We start from the raw sequence: 18,918 nt of genomic DNA, 5'->3' as shown, positions 1-18,918 counted from the left end.
CCACCCACACAGCATTCGACCGGTAGGCCACAAACCCACAGCCAAAATTTTCGGCCGGGCCCGGCCACGTGTAGGGCGGACCCGCATATGTGAACCCATCCGCTCCCTAAACCCAAGACAACTGCCAAGAGCCATTAGGACCCCCCTGCCCAGGTCACTAACCCCCAGGGTGGCGAAGGACCCTGTTGTAACCCCCGGTGTGCGCCCAGTCAGCAGCAACCCCAAAGGAAGCCCCCTTTCTGAGCACATGGCAAAAGCCAGCTCACAACCTCCAGGAAGGGGGAGGGGGTACGAAGACCCACGGCGACCCTAGAGTGGCTGGGGAGAAGGAGGGGGAACCCGGGGGTCCCACCGCACCAGGGAGGGGCCCACATCCACCTCAAAATCCCCAAGGGGGAGAGGGGGGGGGGGGGACAATTACTTACCATACCGTGGAACCAGGTGGGCACTGCTCTGGACAGAACACCTCTCCACTGGAATGGGGGTGCTGTCGGCCAGGAGAAACGCTGACACTCAGGCCGCGACCAGGTCATATGCGTCCTCACGACACGGTTAACTCGCTGGCCGGACTGGGGAGGCCTTAAGGCTCTAGAATATCCAGTCCGTTGCCCAGTCCAGCAGTTGATTGTAGTTCTCACAGGAAAATACAGAAAATAATAAAAGAGGAAAAAATTTAATTTAAAAGGAAACAATGCTAGGACCAGAGATCCCAGCAAGGAACTAGGTCCTTACTCCTGACGAGGCAGAAAAAAAACTAACTGAATGCCTATAGCAGAGTGGTACTGACCCATAGGCGTGGTAAAGCTTTTTCCTGCCTAGTGGTCTACTCCGGTGGGGGCAGCATAACCCAATAGTTAAGAAGATTCTGGAGCTGTGTCCGTCAATGACCGAAAAATAAACTTTATTTGTAGTTTTGGACATACTGAGGAAAGAGAATGAACCTCTGATAAGTTTTTATTTGCAGGTGGTGTTCCCACTGGGATGATTTCCCCTCCAGCAGTCCAGTGAAGTACAGCTCTCCCATAAAAATAAACGGCACACGCACAGTAAGAAGGGAACATAGTGGGGTAAATTTTGTGGATTGGCTGTGTGATGTCAAGCAGGGACTCTCAGGATCACTGAGGAAGGTAAGTACCGTATTTTCCGGCGTATAAGACGACTGGGCGTATAAGACGACCCCCCCTAATTTTCATCTACCGGTAATACTTATACTTAGGTTACTTTGGAGATATTATACTCGGCATATAAGACGACCCCCCATTTTTGGGGGATTTTTTTGAGGTTCAAAAGTAGTCTAATACGCCAGAAAATACAGTATTTATTTGGGTAAACTCCACTCAGGGTGAAGGAAACATGGAACAAGCAAACAGCAAGAAGTCAGAACTTCTCTGCATACTTTTGCTCAGGCAACTTTAAGTACTGAAGCCACTGGATTAACAGCCAGGCAATTAGAGTTTTAAAAAGGAAAGAACAGCATAAGCTACATCCTTCCCTCAATGCAGGTATTCTTTAATCAAAGGAAAAAAGAAGGTTGTTTTAAGTACATTTTTAGTACCCACCGAGTGTTTCCAAGGTCAGATACAGCAAGGAGCTCTGCGTGTTCTCTGCATAGGTTTCCAGCTCTTTCAGGTTTCGATATGCTCTATCATCTAGATTCTTTTCCTGACAAACAAAAACAGACAAAACATAAAATATGTTTCTTAAAATGGATGCATCTAAAAAAACAGTTGATCAAATAAATCTTCCTCAGAAACCACAGCCACATTCTATCTACTTTTTTAGCCTTATTTGATCTTGCCCACTTCTGACAGGGCACTACTCAAGCCACCGCGGAATCAGCAAGTAAATGCATTAAAGCAGAGCACGTGATAAGAAGCCAATCTAGTAGCAGCCTTGAGCTATAGAAAGGCAATTAACAACCACCAGAGTAAGGTCTAGCCCTGCTACCATCAAGACTAAAGGAAAGCTGCTTTTACTTTTAAGAAAAAAAAAAAAAAAAGTGCTTTATTTTTCAAAAATGGACTTTTCTGCGTAAGGAAAAATGTGCTTAATATGTGCGTATTGTATTTAAAAAGCACACAAAAATTGCCTCAATTTTCCTCTAGCTAATGGCAAAAAATAGCACAATAAAAACATATAAATGATTGAATAGCTTTATACTTGTGCAGATGTTATAACAGAGAAATGACAGCGCCACCAAGTGACAGTAACTGTATACTGCAGCCACAAGCCAACAGAAAACAGGGCCGGAAAAAGATTGAAATTGAGGTGGTAGAAAATGATAACACTAAGCAAATAAGATAAAAATTCTGGACTACAACAAAACATTTTCTAGAGACAGGAGTTGACCTGTGTGAGGACACAGTATAACATGTAGGTAAATCCCAACAATGAACTTATTTTGCTTTTCCTTTTTGGTCTAATAAAATATAGTATTGGAAGAATATGGTTAGATCTGCTCAACAAGTGCAAAAGAATACCAGTTCATTCTGCCAGAAATCTTGTAGATAACCTCCTGTACTCTTCCTTTGAGGCACTCATCAGTTAGCATTGTTCCCAGTTCTCTATAAACAGAACACCCCCCCCCCCCCCCCATTGATGTGGAGAAAGGAAAAGTCGGTGGTGTTCTGTAGTTCTAGAATTTCTTATCCTAGAGTGATCCAACACGCTACCTGCATTAGGGTGACAATGCTGTTCCCCCCATAGATACAGTACAGTGAGTGCTGTATCCCTAGGACAGGAAATGTTACTGGCAGGATTACCAGGTGGGAAAAAAAAAAAAAAGTGGTACATGGTAAGCACCGACTGCTTTAACCCCTTGAACGCTGCACCAGCATGCATTTGCGGGGCTCCCCTATTTAAAAATGATCCCTGCTATTATGTTTAGTGGGCTGTATTGCCCGCTGAATGCAACAGTGGGTATACATTTTGTTGCACTGCAATGAAAAGCATCACGGCTGTGGCATATTGGCATATGTACACACCCCTCTACTGCCTTTGCAGCCAAAGGAGGAGAGCTTTTGGGGGGGGGGGTGTTGGGAATTCAGTAAAACCGAGGCCCAACCACATGGTTTTAATGTCCCCCCCCCCTCCCCCTCCACAGATGATTAAAAAAAAAGAATGTATAGGAGTTATAATGCTTCCATACTCTATTCAAAAAAAAAAAAAAAAAATCTTTATACCCCAGTGTTGTCACCCTTGAACAGGACTACAGAACACCTCCTCTTGTTCATCTCCATAACATGGGGGAGGGGTTGCAGTTTATACTGCTCACTGATAAAAGTGCAGCACAAGCTGAGAGAACATGACGTGATCAGCTCACAATATTTCTGGCAGATATCAGCAGGTATATTTTGCATAGGAATAACAGAACATTTTCACCTCAATATTCAATAGACCAACAGGGAACAAACAAAGAGAAGTTTAACTACCATTTTTGTAAGCATTTTTTCCCGATGTGACAGCAGAGGAGTATTTAGCTGCCTCCACCCACATTCTATTTTACTCCTGAGGGGAAAAATAGGGCTTCTTTATCAGTAAAGTGACTGCTATGTTTAGTCTGGAGTACATTGGATATACAAGGAGGACGCTAGGTCCTTTGGCTTAGAAACAGTTCTAAAAGGGTTTTCAAAAATGGAGGATTCACCTTTGCCCTTTTGCAGAAGACCATGAATTTAAACATGCAGGTATTGGATATCAGTGCATATATAGTCTAGCCACTTAAGCCCCGGAAGATTTTACCCCCTTCCTGACCAGGGGGTATTTCGCGATTCGGCACTGCGTGACTTTAACGGACAATTGCGCGGACGTCCTTTTTTTCCCACAAAAAGAGCTTTCTTTTGGTGGTATTTGATCACGCGCTATAATCAAAAAAAGAGTGACAATTTTGCAAAAATAACAATATTTTTCAATTTTTTTTTTTTAGAAGAAAAACCCCCTCCACCCCCCCTTCCCCCAAATGTAAAAATCTAAATTTTTTTACATTTTTGGCCAATTTGTTTTCTGCTACATGTGTTTGGTAAAAAAAAAAAAAAAAAAATCACAATAAGGGTATTTTGATTGGTTTGCGCAAAAGCTATTGCGTTTACTAAGGGAAAGATTTTTGTCATTTTTGTTGCTTTTTTTTTAAACGAGTAATGGCGGCGATCTGCGATTTTTTTTGCGGGACTGCGACATTGTGGCGGACAGATCGGACCCTTGACTGACATTGACACTTTTGGGGTTACCAGTGACATTACTGCAGTAATCAGTGCTATACATATGCACTGTTACTGTAAAAATTACACTGGCAGGGAAGGGGTTAACTTTATTGGGGAAGGAGGGGTTAAGTATATCCCTAGGGGCGTGCTTCTTACTGTGATTGGACATGGCTACTGGTGTAAGAACAGAGATCAACGGTCCTACATAGTAGAACCGTGTGATCTTCATTCTTACACCAGGGAGAATGACAGGCGGCTTTGTTTACATTAGCCGCCTGCCTTTCTCCCTTCACGGCGAACGATCGCGAGTGACCGGCAGACATCGGGTCCGCCGGTCACACGCACTGACTTGTTAGGGAATGCGCTCGCCCGCTATTGTCTCACAAGCTAGTGACAGGCTAGTGACGTACCGGTACATCACTTTGCCTGGCTGGGGCTGACTGCCGCAGTATATGTACTTGCGGCGGTCGGCAACCGGCTAGAGATCAGGAAAAGACACAAGATCCAGATCATAATACTAAACCTGTAACATAATTCAGTCATTTTTCAAAAAGTCGTGCTTGCAAGGAAATCCAGACTGCAGGGAAGTCATTATAGACTAGACTGGATGAACCGAAGTCTCAGAGGAGAGCGAGATGTAAAAATTGAGCTTTTACATTTTGGCTTGCTTTAAAAAAGATCACATAGCTAAAAAGGTCTTTCACTGAACACCAAGAGATAAAATAAATCTCATATCAGCAGAGATGAATATTTTACTTCCCACCAGCTGTCTGAGTGCAAAAAGACCTGAACTTCAGGCATGCCTGAGGAAAGAATGGCATATGTACTTGTGTATGACCAAGGAAGGGGAATTAGACTGAAAACTCCTTCAGGAGCTGATATCATGGTTAAAAGAAATGTATGAAACACTTAGGAATTTGTCAGCACTTAAGAGTCTAATAAACAAGTAACCAAGAACAAATACGGGCACATATGCTGAAAACACTGGGTACAGTGCAAAGGACACGAGAATACAAAGATGGTAGAAATTATTAGACTGGCACCATTGCAGAAAAGGACGAACTCAACCCAAATCTGATCTTCCACTTCCAGTGGCTGTTAATTTAGAGCCACTTATTGTCTCTTCTACAATAGCTAATCCGCTCCAACAAGAGGTAAGGGCCCATTCACACTGGGCACTGCATGTGAATGGCACAGGAAGGCTGTGTGGTTCCTGCACACTTCACATGCAATTCTGTGCAGTGCGATTTCAGCTACATTATTTTTTAACGAGCTGAAATTCTGCCGCAGCACATGTGCTGCACTACTTTTTGAACCTGCGGCAACCACATTGCATCATACTTTTGGACAGTGCAGTACTGCATTGCGATCAAAATGCGGTGAGGGAACGTAACTCTCCTGCCCTGCATTATAGTGTGAACTAAGGCAGAAGTGAACTACTAGAAAAACACAGAATGTTCTTCAATCTGACACTTAAGTGAGGTCCAGGTTGTGATTATTTTTGCAAAGGCCATCCTTAAAGTGGTGGTAAACTCAAAACCAAAATGTATTACATTGCAGCTTACCAATCAGATGGCTGCATTTTTTTTTCTAATATATAGGCTTTTTACCCTCTGTTTTCACCTGGTGGGCTGGGCAGTAGCACACTTCCTGTATTCGTGAAAAACTCCTCTGCAAGGAATGAGAAGAGGGGGCACAGAAGACCGCACCATTTTTAGTTGGAGGGGGGGGGGTGGGGGGAGGGAGTGGAGCATTAAAGATATTAGCAGATTTAGCACCACTAACATACTGAGGCCAAACTTCAGCTAACACTTTAAAATCTGTTACAGCAAAGTTTTTTTTCCCTTTTGGGATAAGACCCCGTTCAGACAGGGGCGACACGACTTGATGGGGCGACCTCGGCGCGACTTGCACGGACTTCATATCATTGAAGTCAATTCAAGTCGCCCCAAAGTAGTACAGGACCCTTTTTCTAAGTCGGAGCGACTTGTGTCGCTCCTATTAGAACGGGTCCTGTGCTAATCAATGGCAGGCGACCCACCGCGACTTGTCAGGCGACCAAGTCGCCTGACAAGTCGCGCTAGTGTGAATGGGGTCTAAAGGTTTTGCATGAATAAATAAAAGCTGATCATTTTAAATCACCCCTGACAGTGTTAAGTGTTTGTCCCATCCACGTAAACTGATACATTCTGCTGGAGAGTCTGTGCTGTGAAAAAAAAAGACTTGCTGGCTGAATCACCAGATAAAAATACAAAGAAAGCAAAAATGAAAACCAAAGCAGCCACCACATCTAAGAATTGGTAAGCTGCAATATAATAAAATGTTTGCTTTTTGGTTTATTAATGCTTTGAATTCTATGCGCAATGCTACCGTAACACTATGTTAACAGTCTTGTTGGAAGTATCAAAAAAAGTGACAGAAGAGCTGAAATGATTGCCTTTCCTTTCAAAATAATTGAAATAGAATACAGAAATCAACATATGATTTTACATTCTGCCAACTAACAAAAGGAGCACCATTTCTCCCATTGACACCAACATTGGGGAACTAATCCTCCACCTAAATACAAAATGTGAGGTTTACTCCCACTGATGCCAGGAAAATTTCCACTCCTGCTGGGCACAGTCCAGCCCCCCTAAAGTCTAAAAGACTAAGAACTGGCCCCTTATTTAGAAAGGAGACCTCTGTCCTAGAACATAGAGATATGGGACATTATGGTCCCTGACCGCCTGTATTTGTATTGCCTGCAACTGCTGGATCGGATACCGGGATCTCCGTGGGGAGGAAGAGCCCAGAAAAGAAAAAAAGCACACCATAGAGTGGTGAGGTTGGTGGGGCGGAATGCCCCCTCTTGCGGCTTCTAAAAGCGATCCAGAGGCTAAGATGGGGAATCGGTTGCTGAAAAAAACAATACTGGGGTTATGGCTGACAGCTGAAGCCATGGCCCCGATAAACCACAACGTATATATGTATTGCCGTCTTAAAGTGGTTATAGCAGAACTATAGGCAACGATAGGCTTTTTTTTTTTTCCATTTTGGATAGAGTAAGGGAGGGTTATATTACCCATCTAAGATTTTCTTTTATGTATTTTTGTATTCTTTGTCCCATTGGGGATATTTACCTTTACTTCCTGTCCCATAGCCAAAACCGGAAGTGAGAAAATCCCTGCAAATTAAGGGAATCCTTTGGGGACCCCAAATCTGCAGAACTAGCGTCTCCATTGGAAGATTTCCCCTCTATCACTTTTCTGGGGACAAAAATTTAGATTTGCATTTAATTTCACTTTCAATGACCAGTAAACAGGGCAAATAGTGAGGGTGAATCTCCCAAATAGTGGCACAGACAGCAATGAATGTCAAATACTTGTTCTAATCACTCTCCACCCAAAATAAAAAATAAAATACAGTGCCTTGCGAAAGTATTCGGCCCCCTTGAACTTTGACCTTTTGCCACATTTCAGGCTTCAAACATAAAGATATAAAACTGTCATTTTTTTGTGAAGAATCAACAAGTGGGACACAATCATGAAGTGGAACGAAATTTATTGGATATTTCAAACTTTAACAAATAAAAAACTGAAAAATTGGGCGTGCAAAATTATTCAGCCCCCTAAAGTTAATACTTTGTAGCGCCACCTTTTGCTGCGATTACAGCTGTAAGTCGCTTGGGGTATGTCTCTATCAGTTTTGCACATCGAGAGACTGAAATTTTTGCCCATTCCTCCTTGCAAAACAGCTCAAGCTCAGTGAGGTTGGATGGAGAGCGTTTGTGAACAGCAGTTTTCAGTTCTTTCCACAGATTCTCGATTGGATTCAGGTCTGGACTCTGACTTGGCCATTCCAACACCTGAATATGTTTATTTGTGAACCATTCCATTGTAGATTTTGCTTTATGTTTTGGATCATTGTCCTGTTGGAAGACAAATCTCCGTCCCAGTCTCAGGTCTTTTGCAGACTCCATCAGGTTTTCTTCCAGAATGGTCCTGTATTTGGCTCCATCCATCTCCCCATCAATTTTAACCATCTTCCCTGTCCATGCTGAAGAAAAGCAGGCCCAAACCATGATGCTGCCACCACCATGTTTGACAGTGGGGATGGTGTGTTAAGGGTGATGAGCTGTGTTGCTTTTACGCCAAACATATCATTTTGCATCGTTGCCAAAAAGTTCGATTTTGGTTTTATCTGACCAGAGCACCTTCTTCCACATGTTTGGTGTGTCTCCCAGGTGGCTTGTGGCAAACTTTAAACGACACTTTTTATGGATATCTTTAAGAAATGTCTTTCTTCTTGCCACTCTTCCATAAAGGCCAGATTTGTGCAGTATATGACTGATTGTTGTCCTATGGACAGAGTCTCCCACCTCAGCCGTAGATCTCTGCAGTTCATCCAGAGTGATCATGGGCCTCTTGGCTGCATCTCTGATCAGTCTTCTCCTTGTATGAGCTGAAAGTTTAGAGGGACGGCCAGGTCTTCGTAGACTTGCAGTGGTCTGATACTCCTTCCACTTCAATATTATCGCTTGCACAGTGCTCCTTGGGATGTTTAAAGCTTGGAAAATCTTTTTGTATCCAAATCCGGCTTTAAACTTCTCAAATTAAATCTAAATTTTTCAGTTTATTTGTTAACAAAGTTTGAAATATCCAATAAATTTCGTTCCACTTCATGATTGTGTCCCACTTGTTGATTCTTCACAAAAAATTACAGTTTTATATCTTTATGGTTGAAGCCTGAAATGTGGCAAAAGGTTGCAAAGTTCAAGGGGGCCGAATACTTTCGCAAGGCACTGTAAATAAAAAAAGGTTTTGTCCTTTGGTATACTTTAAGGCAGGCATGTCCAAAGTCTGGCCCGCAGGGTGCTTTAATATGGCCCCACAGGTAATTTGGAAAAATCTATTGTTGTGGCACCTGTGAATCCCTGAGCGCTGCTCAGGACCCCTGGGATCTCTGGATCTTTTAACGCCACGGGACTGCATGTATGCCATATTAGTTCTTTTACCATTCATTTTATACATCCTCTTAAATATGCTACTGTTTTGAATGACTTGTACGCAAAATGATGGTCCATCCCAGCCCGCTGCATCCAATTCCAATTTTTCCTGTTACTTGTGAATACACTCACAATAACACCCTCCGCCCGCCCCGCCAGCTTTATATCCCTTGCTCAATATGGCCTTGGACTTAGGTTGATTAGGAAGCACTAAAAAACTCAAACAAATCAGGCGCCAGTATACGGCATAACACCTGGGGGTCAAGTAGAAGCTGTGTGGGATCAAAACACACCAGGAGGGATGTTCAAAAGTATCAGTCACACAAGGGTTAACCACATAAGCGCTATATGAACCCACTGATGACGATTAATGATGGCAGCAATAATAGTCATGAATGATGCCAATGTTGTAAATAGAACATAGAAAAGTTGTCAGGACAACCGTACGAGAAGCAGGCACTCCTCACGCTCCCTTGGCTCCCCTGCATTGGGTCATTGCACATGCTGCTCACCAGCAGCCGCTCTATAGCCGTTCAAGCCTCCTTTTGGTCCTCCTTCCCTCAGAGTATGACCTCACATCCGGGTCCCCTTTCCAGTCGGCACTCATCGTGGGTTATCAGAGCGGCCACAGACCGCAATCCTCCGTGCCTCCTATACCGGGCACCGTGTGACCCCTTTTCCACCCTTCCCTGTCCAGGATTGAGGCCTCCAGTTATCTCCTCACAGCCCGAGCAAGGCACAACACTGCTGCATTGTACCTGCCTGGCTTTATGCCTTCACACACACTGGATGTTCCCCAAGCTGTGAATTTTTAACCCCTTATTTTGGCTTCACCATTGCAGATCCAGCAGAGGTCATTGTACAAGGTGTACTGCTGTTTTATACATACATGGAACTGATTCTGAATAACACTTTTCAATGTTCCATTTACTACATTGGCATCATTCATGACTAATATTGCTGCCATCATTAATCATCATAGGTGGGTTCATAGCGATTATATTTGGTTAACCCTTGTGTGACTGACTAGGGAGCATGCGTGCTCTGAATTGAGATGAATAGATTGTAAAATCTCAGTTAATGTCAGTTGGTCTAAATCAGTTCTAAATATGTTTGGACACAACATGTATACTTGGTGTGATGTTCCTGTTAAAATTTTTTTAACTTAAAAGTTGACAGATAACCTTTGTTACCAATAATATGTAATGTACTTTACAATGTTCCTGACATATATTTCAGCTTCCTGGATTTTTTTTTTTCATCTGGCCTTCAGATATGAAAGGCAGAGTGATTTAACACCTGTTTCGATTTGTCATCCATGTGACGAAATGAAAATCATGCCGTTTGCAATAAACTTTGCATAAAATATTTAATTTGTATTTCATTTTATTAGTCCAAAGAATGTCAGGCAAAATGGTCGGCCCTCACGCATTTTCACTTCATCAAATCTGGCCCTCTATGAAAAAAGTTTGGACACCCCTGCTTTAAGGTAACAATTTAGCACAGGTCCACTTTAAGGATCTTGAAACAGCAATGTTTTAATTTTATTTTTTTAAACACTCTGAAGATTAGAAGAACTAAAAATATTCTAGTGCACATATTATAGATATTTGGTCACATGGGTCGCAATATTAAAAAGAAAAAAAAATGTAATGGCTGGGAATCTTCTTTTCTTACCAGGAATTTTCTTTTCTGGCACTCATGCGCATCTCTTTTCGATTATATTTCTCGCATGATTCTCCCATCATTGATTAAAAATGTATTTGTTTTTCAAAAAATTTCCAACATGCCTGAATACTCAAAATTCAATAAAAAAATCGGCTGCTGCTGCAGCCCACTAAAAGGAGCAAAATTCAAAAGAAAAATTCTTAGTTAATATTTTGCAAATTCGACCCATGTATGGCTGGCCTTAATAGCTAGTTACAGCTTCGTAAGATGGCTGGACAAAAGTGAATCTCAATGTTTTGTATAAATGTGCCCTCTGTTTTCTTTAGGTTAGACCACTAGGTGGCAGCATTGATCTATTTTTCACAGTTATTCTAAAAGTGCAACAGCAGCCAAAACCTTTTTTTTTGGATACAACTAGATTTTTATTGCGTTAGCTTCACCCTCTCTATTTATTTTTTCTATTTATTCAATTTCGGTTGGTAAGCTTCTCCCTCTATTTATCCAGGTGACTTGAAACCGAACCAAAATCCCAAAATTATGAGTTATCACTAGACCAAGAATGAGAGAAAAAACTACCAATGTCACCAGTTCTTGCTGACAACCAGGGATTTCCCTTACTTTAGAGGGATATAGAGATGTACATACATCTCTGAAAACGGCACCCCTTATGGACAACATTGACATGCTGACCATCTGTTTTTAAATTGCCTAGGCAGGCTACGCATACTTATCACCACAGTGGACTATACCACCCTCCCAGGGTACCCCTGAGGAAGGAGTTCCAAGAGACTCCGAAACGCGTCGGGTTCTAACCCATGGGTCGTGTGGTCTCTAGTTCGACTGTTAGTTGTAAAGTATTTTATAGCTTGCCTTATGTTTTTACTATTTTTTCTGTATGATTAAATAAAGTATTGCCTTTTTTTTTTTTATACAATTGGTTGTTTTTAATATCTTGGTGCCTAAAAAGTCCCACCCCCAGGGGAATTTCCTTCTTTTTGTTATGCGTTTCCTCTGTAACTCTAAACAGGTAACCGTTAAATCTTAAACATCGTCTATGGAGATTTTTTAAGTACCGTAGTTTGTCGTCATTTTACGAGTTTGCGCAATTTTAAACCGTAACATATTAGGTATCTCTTTACTCGGCGTGACATCTTTGACAATATACAAAAAAGTGGGCTAACTTTACTGTTTAGTTTTTTTAAATGCAGTGAAATGGAATTTTTCACAAAAAATTGCATTTCAAAGACTGCTTTGCAAATACAGCATGACGAAAAATATTGCAACGACCGCCATCTTATTTTCCAGTCTTTGCTAAAACAAATATATTATATATATATCTATATATATATATATATATACACACACACATATACATACATACATACACATACACATACAGTGGGTACGAAAAGTATTCAGACCCCCTTAAATTTTTCACTCTTTGTTATATTGCAGCTATTTGCTAAAATCATTTAAGTTCATTCTTCTTCCTCATGAATGTACACATAGCACCCCATACTGACAGAAAAACACAGAATTGTTGACATTGTTGCAGATTTATTAAAAAAGAAAAACTGAAATATCACATGGTCCTGAGTATTCAGACCCTTTGCTCAGCATTTAGTAGAAGCCCCCTTTTGATCTAATACAGCCAGGAGTCTTTTTGGGAAAGATGCAACAAGTCTTTTACACCTGAGTTTGGGGATCCTCTGCCATTCATCCTTGCAGATCCTCTCCAGTTCTGTCAGGTTGGATGGTAAACGTTGGTGGACAGCCATTTTTAGGTCTCTCCAGAGATGCTCAATTGGGTTTAAGTCAGGGCTCTGGCTGGGCCATTCAAGAACAGTCACGGAGTTGTTGTGAAGCCACTCCATTATTTTAGCTGTGTGCTTAGGGTCATTGTCTTGTTGGAAGGTAAACCTTCGGCCCAGTCTGAGGTCCAGAGCACTCTGGAGAAGGTTTTTGTCCAGGATATCCCTGTACTTGGCCGCATTCATCTTTCCCTCGATTGCAACCAGTCGTCCTGTCCCTGCAGCTGAAAAAACACCCCCACAGCATGATGCTGCCACCACCATGCTTCACTGTTGGGACTGTATTGGACAGGTGATGAGCAGTGCCTGGTTTTCTCCACACATACCACTTAGAATTAAAGCCAAAAAGTTCTATTTTGGTCTCATCAGACCAGAGAATCTTATTTCTCACCATCTTGGGAGTCCTTCAGGTGTTTTTTAGCAAACTCCATGCGGGCTTTCATGTGTCTTACACTGAGGAGAGGCTTCCGTCGGGCCACTCTGCCATAAAGCCCCGACTGGTGGAGGGCTGCAGTGATGGTTGACTTTCTACAACTTTCTCCCATCTCCTGACTGCGTCTCTGGAGCTCAGCCACAGTGATCTTTGGGTTCTTCTTTACCTCTCTCACCAAGGCTCTTCTCCCCGATACCTCAGTTTGGCCGGAAGGCCAGCTCTAGGAAGGGTTCTGGTCGTCTCAAACGTCATCCATTTGAGGATTATGGAGGCCACTGTGCTCTTAGGAACCTTAAGTGCAGCAGAAATCTTTTTGTAACCTTGGCCAGATCTGTGCCTTGCCACAATTCTGTCTCTGAGCTCTTCAGGCAGTTCCTTTGACCTCATGATTCTCATTTGCTCTGACATGCATTGTGATCTGGAAGGTCTTATATAGACAGGTGTGTGGCTTTCCTAATCAAGTCCAATCAGTATAATCAAACACAGCTGTACTCAAATGAAGGTGTAGAACCATCTCAAGGATGATCAGAAGAAATGGAAAGCACCTGAGTTAAATATATGAGTGTCACAGCAAAGGGTCTGAATACTTAGGACCATGTGATATTTCAGTTTTTCTTTTTTTAATAAATCTGCAACAATGTCAACAATTCTGTGTTTTTCTGTCAGTATGGGGTGCTATGTGTACATTCATGAGGAAGAAGAATGAACTTAAATGATTTTAGCAAATGGCTGCAGTATAACAAAGAGTGAAACATTTAAGGGGGTCTGAATACTTTTCGTACCCACTGTGATAGATTATATATATATATATATATATATATATATATATATATATATATATATATATATATATATATATATATATATATATATAGTTTGCGGGTTCCAAGTAATTTTCTAGCAAAAAATACTAATCTGAACAACATGTGTCAGAAATAGGCTTGGTCCTTAAGTGGTTAATATCATGAATTTAAATGAATATGAGTTTTTCGGCCATTATTGGCAAATTTAGTGCAAGAAAAGCTCAAGAAAAATACATCCCTTTAAATTCTATGTGTCTTCACACTGGTCTGTTGTGCTTACGTAGTGGTGTTAAAAATCCTGCTTGCTGCATTTTTGGTCAGTTAAAAAAAAACGGCACCAAAAATGCACCTCCCCGTTGAAATGCATAAAAATAGCAGCAAGAACACATCAATAAACGCACCCAAGTTAAATTTTTTATGCGGTTTTTGAGTTGAAAAGCAAACCATAGGCATAGTAAAATCGAAGTAAAAGGGCAGCAAAATCATGTGCGTTTTAGGCGCCTTTATCGACACCTTTTTCTCTTCTCGGCAAAATGCTGACAACACCATTGTCAGCCAATATGTTTTTCAGCCGCCAAAATTTTGATGCATCTCTAGTTTAAGCACCCTAAAGATAATTTATTGTTCGTTGCAAAATAGATGTGGTGTGCTTACTCTACTCTATATATTTAAAATATTGAGGGGGGTCAAAATGTGGTGCTCGGTAATGGTGCATTCGATTTTTGCCATCCATGTTCCATTGGAAAGATTTACCTTCACTTCCTATAGCCAAAACAGGAGGTGACAGGAAAGATCCTCAGAGTGAGAGAATCCCTGCTTGTCATCAAGGTCAACAGAATTAATGTCCCACTGGAAGATTTATCCTCTATTATTGTTCTGGGGACAACCCAAAATGTGGAATTTTCTTTTACTTTCTTTCAATAATAACAGTAGTTCTAATCCTTCTCTACTCTATTCAGAAAAAAAAAGTCTTGCCTTTACAGTGCATCCTGAAAGTATTCACATCACTTTTTTTTTTTACATTTTATGTCAAAGCCTTTCTCTAAAATTGATTAAATTCATTATTTTCCTCATAATTCTACAAACAATACCCCATGACAAGGTGAAAGAAGTTTGTTTGAAATCTTTGCAAATTTATTAAAAATAAAAAAAAAAAATCACATGTAGAGAAGTTTTCACAGCCTTTGCTCAATACTTATTAAAGCACCTTTGGCACCAATTACAGCCTCAAGTCTTTTTGAGTATGACGCTACAAGCTTGGCACACCTATTTTTAGTCAGTTTCTCCCATTCTTCTGTGCAGGACTTCTCAAGCTCCATCGGTGCACAGCCATTTTCAGATCTCTCCAGAGATGTTCAATCGGGTTCAAGTCTGGGCCACTCAAGGACATTCACAGAGTTGTTCTGTAGCCACTCCATTGTTAGCTTGGCTGTGTGCTTAGGGTCATTGTCCTGTAGGAAGATGAACCTTCGCCCCAGTTTGAGGTCCAGAGCGCTCTGGAGCAGGTTTTAATCAAGGATGTCTCTGTACATTGCTGCATTCCTCTTTCCCTCCATCCTGACTAATCTCCCAGTTCCTGCTGCTACAAAACATCCCCACAGCATGATGCCGCCACCACCATACTTCACTGTAAGGATTGTATTTGCCAGGTGATGAGCGGTGCCTGGTTTTCTCCCGACATGACGCTTGCCATTCAGGCCAAAGAGTTCTTCTATCTACAGGTGATGGAGGCCACTGTGCTCATTGGGACATTTAATGCTGCAGAAATGTTTCTGTACCCTTCCCCAGATCTGTGCCTTGATACAATCCTGTCTCAGAGGTCTACAGACAATTCCTTGGACTTAACGGCTTGGTTTGTTCTCTGACATGCACTGTTAACTGTGGTACCTTATATAGACAGGTGTGTGCCTTTCCAAATCATGTCCAATCAACTGAATTTACCACAGGTGGACTCCAAATCAATTTGTAGAAGAATTATCTCAAGGATGATCAGTGGAAAGAGGCTGCATCTGAGCTCAATTTTGATTGTCATGGCAAAGGCTGTGAATACTTATGTACATGTGATTTTTTTGTTTTTTATTTTTATTAAATTTGCAAAGATTTCAAACAAACTTCTTTCACGAGGGTAATCATCAGGGTAAATGTACAGGTCCTTTATAATGCGGGATGGAGATTATGTAGTTTAAATGGTTTTTCCCTCTATAGCAGGTTAAACCGCACAGAACTTGTGATGTTTAACCTGTCCCTCTCTAAGCTGTAAAAAAAAAAAAAAAAAAACACTTAATCCCCGGAAGATTTTACCCCCTTCCTGACCAGGGGGTATTTTGCGATTAGGCACTGCGTGACTTTATCGGACAATTGCGCGGTCGTGCGAAGATGTACCCAAATGAAATTGGCGTCCTTTTTTCCCACAAATAGAGCTTTCTTTTGGTGGTATTTGATCACCTGTGCGATTTTTTGATCATGCGCTATAAAAGAACGACAATTTTGCAAAAATAACAATATTTTTCCCATTTTTTTTTATATGAAATTCCCCCCCCCCCCCCTAAAAAAATGTGAAAAATCAAAAATTTTTTAACATTTTAGGCCAATTTGTTTTCTGCTACATGTTTGGAAAAAAAAAAAATCGCAAAAAGCGTATTTTGATTGGTTTGCGCAAAAGTTATTGCGTTTACTAACTAAGGGAAAGATTTTTGTCATTTTTGTGTTTTTTTTTTTTTTTTTTTAACGAGTAATGGTGGTGATCCTGCGATTTTATTTGCAGGACTGCGACATTGTGGCGGACAGATCGGACCCTTGACTGACATTTTTGACACTTTTGGGGGTACCAGTGACATTACTACAGTAATCAGTTCTATACATATGCACTGTTACTGTAAAAATGACACTGGCAGGGAAGGGGTTAACTTTGAGAAGGAGGGGTTAAGTGTGTCCCTAGGGGCGTGCTTCTTACTGTTATTGGATGTGGCTGTGTGTGTGTGTGTGTGTAACTGTTTACATTAGCCGCCTGCCTTCCTCCCGCTGTACCGGACGATCGGGTACGTCGCTCACACGCGCGGGGGGGGGGGAGTCCGTGAACGAGCGGGATCGCACCTCCAGCGGCGCGCGGAATGGGCACCATGTCTCGTGTTACACTGTCCATACTGTATGGTTGCAACATGAAAAAAAAAAAAAATATATGTTAGAAAGGCAGAACTCTTTTAAAAAAGGAGAAGAATGGCCAAAGTTATTTTGGCTATACTTCTATGATCACAGGAGTGCAGTTCATTCTGCACTCCTGAGACCCATTTTCAGCTGACAGGGGGCTAAAGCCTGCTGTCGGCTGACGTCACTCAGTCAGTCCAGGCTCCGGAAAGATCCTGACTTTACAGTTGGGATCAACGCAGATGCCTGGACTGGCAGCTGGCTCAGCCTCTCAGAACGCCACTGAGAGCCTGAACCAGCCACTCTTGCCCTTCCACAGCCCAGAGCTCCAGTAGGCAGAGGAGATCTGCGCGATCAACGGTGTTTGACAGCTCAGTTCTCAGTGTAGAGCTGGCAGGGGACAGCTACGGTTGGAATCGGTTCTGCATCCACCTGAGTATAATCTATTTTCTTGCTATTTTCATACGTCTCTCTTTTAATATACAGTTGAGATATGTATATGTGAGCTGTTTAACCTATCAAAAGGATTTGTTAGTCTGTGCATTCAGTCTTGTAACCCAGACCCCCCCACTGACAGCACAGCACAACTAACCTCCTCTACTTCCACTGTAGCAGCAGAAAAGCCTGCTCAAGAACACTCCTAGACTCTAAGTCTCTTGAGGACAGGGACTAATGTGAATGTACAGCAGGTAAAGCGATGCATAAATTATTGGCGCTATATAAATAACTGCAACAAGCAATATAATTTATAATAAGTATGCCTGTAATAAAACAAATAAAATACTCACTTTGTCATCAATGATTCTGGTCAGCCATCGCTTTGTCAGTTTGTGTCTCTGCACAGCCTGTGCACAGAAAATAAGATAAGCATATAAAGATTTTAGCCTTCCCTATAAGCTCATTCAATTATGCATTTCTTGGGGGATTTAATAATAACAAAACTTGCTTCAAAGACATTAACTTGTATTTACTTGTATTGCTCATTGTACTTTAATGCATTCTATGAGATATACAGGATACAGCAATCAGAATTTTTATTACAGGTTTCCTTTAAAGGGTAATTCCTGGTTTGTGGGAAATAGAAATAGCAAATAAAAAATAATAATAGCATTTACAATTGCTATACAATCTATCTGGTAATTTAATTTTTGGTGAGATACTCCCAAAGTGTTAATCTTTTCTTAAGGGATGCAGACCCAGCAACGTTCCTCATTAGAACACTGCAAGTGCATCAGCTACATAATAATGAAAACTAAGTTATTATTATTATTATACAGGATTTATATAGCGCCAACAGTTTGCGCAGCGCTCAACAAAATGAAGGCAGACATTACAGTTACAATACAATTTGGAACAAAAGGAATCAGAGGGCCCTGCTCGTTAGAGCTTACAATCTAAAAGAGTTACTACCTGTTAACTGGATTACCAGGCAGGCCTTATGAGAGAGTGGCTCCTGTCACCTAGCACAGGAAACAAATCCACATTAGTATAAAAAGACAGGCACTATGCATGGTCCCTCAGTAATGACAAACAACCGAATACCTAACATGTACCTCCCTAATAAGAACCATTAGAAAATCATAGGGTGGGAAAAGTTCCGTCCTGGAAGTTACCTGAAAATCAAGTTAACAGGTAATAACAGTTTTGCCAAGTCATCTTCCAGGACGGCCTTATAAGAGCGACATTATAGAAATAATACCTGTTAGAGAGGGACTACTGCCTGAAGCACTTTTGTCCCAAAATCCTGATCAATTGATGACAGAAGGTCCAGACAGTAGAGTCCTCTGAAAGTCTGAAAACTAGACCAGGTGGCTGCTTTGCAGATCTGGATCAGGGTAGCCCCTGCTTTCTCTGCCCACAAGGAGGCTAAGGC

At 41.5% G+C, this 18,918-nt stretch overlaps 1 protein-coding gene across 1 annotated transcript in view; it reads right to left on the bottom strand.

The window, feature by feature from the left end:
* NDUFAF6 (NADH:ubiquinone oxidoreductase complex assembly factor 6) overlaps positions 1–18,918 on the bottom strand; it is a 115,793-nt gene that overhangs the window by 76,874 nt on the left and 20,001 nt on the right. The window contains exons 4-5 of the mRNA XM_082259350.1: positions 17,834–17,890; positions 1,560–1,662 (exon numbers count right to left, since the gene is read on the bottom strand). Coding sequence (XP_082115476.1) covers positions 1,560–1,662; positions 17,834–17,890 — 160 coding nt within the window. The remainder of the gene's footprint in view (positions 1–1,559; positions 1,663–17,833; positions 17,891–18,918) is intronic.

This window comes from Pelophylax lessonae (genome assembly GCF_965119305.1).
Source record: "Pelophylax lessonae genome assembly, chromosome: 5".
Classification (NCBI taxonomy): Eukaryota; Metazoa; Chordata; class Amphibia; order Anura; family Ranidae; genus Pelophylax; species Pelophylax lessonae.
The sequence above is the reverse complement of the archived record's forward strand: the minus strand, read 5'-3'. Positions and strand labels throughout refer to the sequence as shown.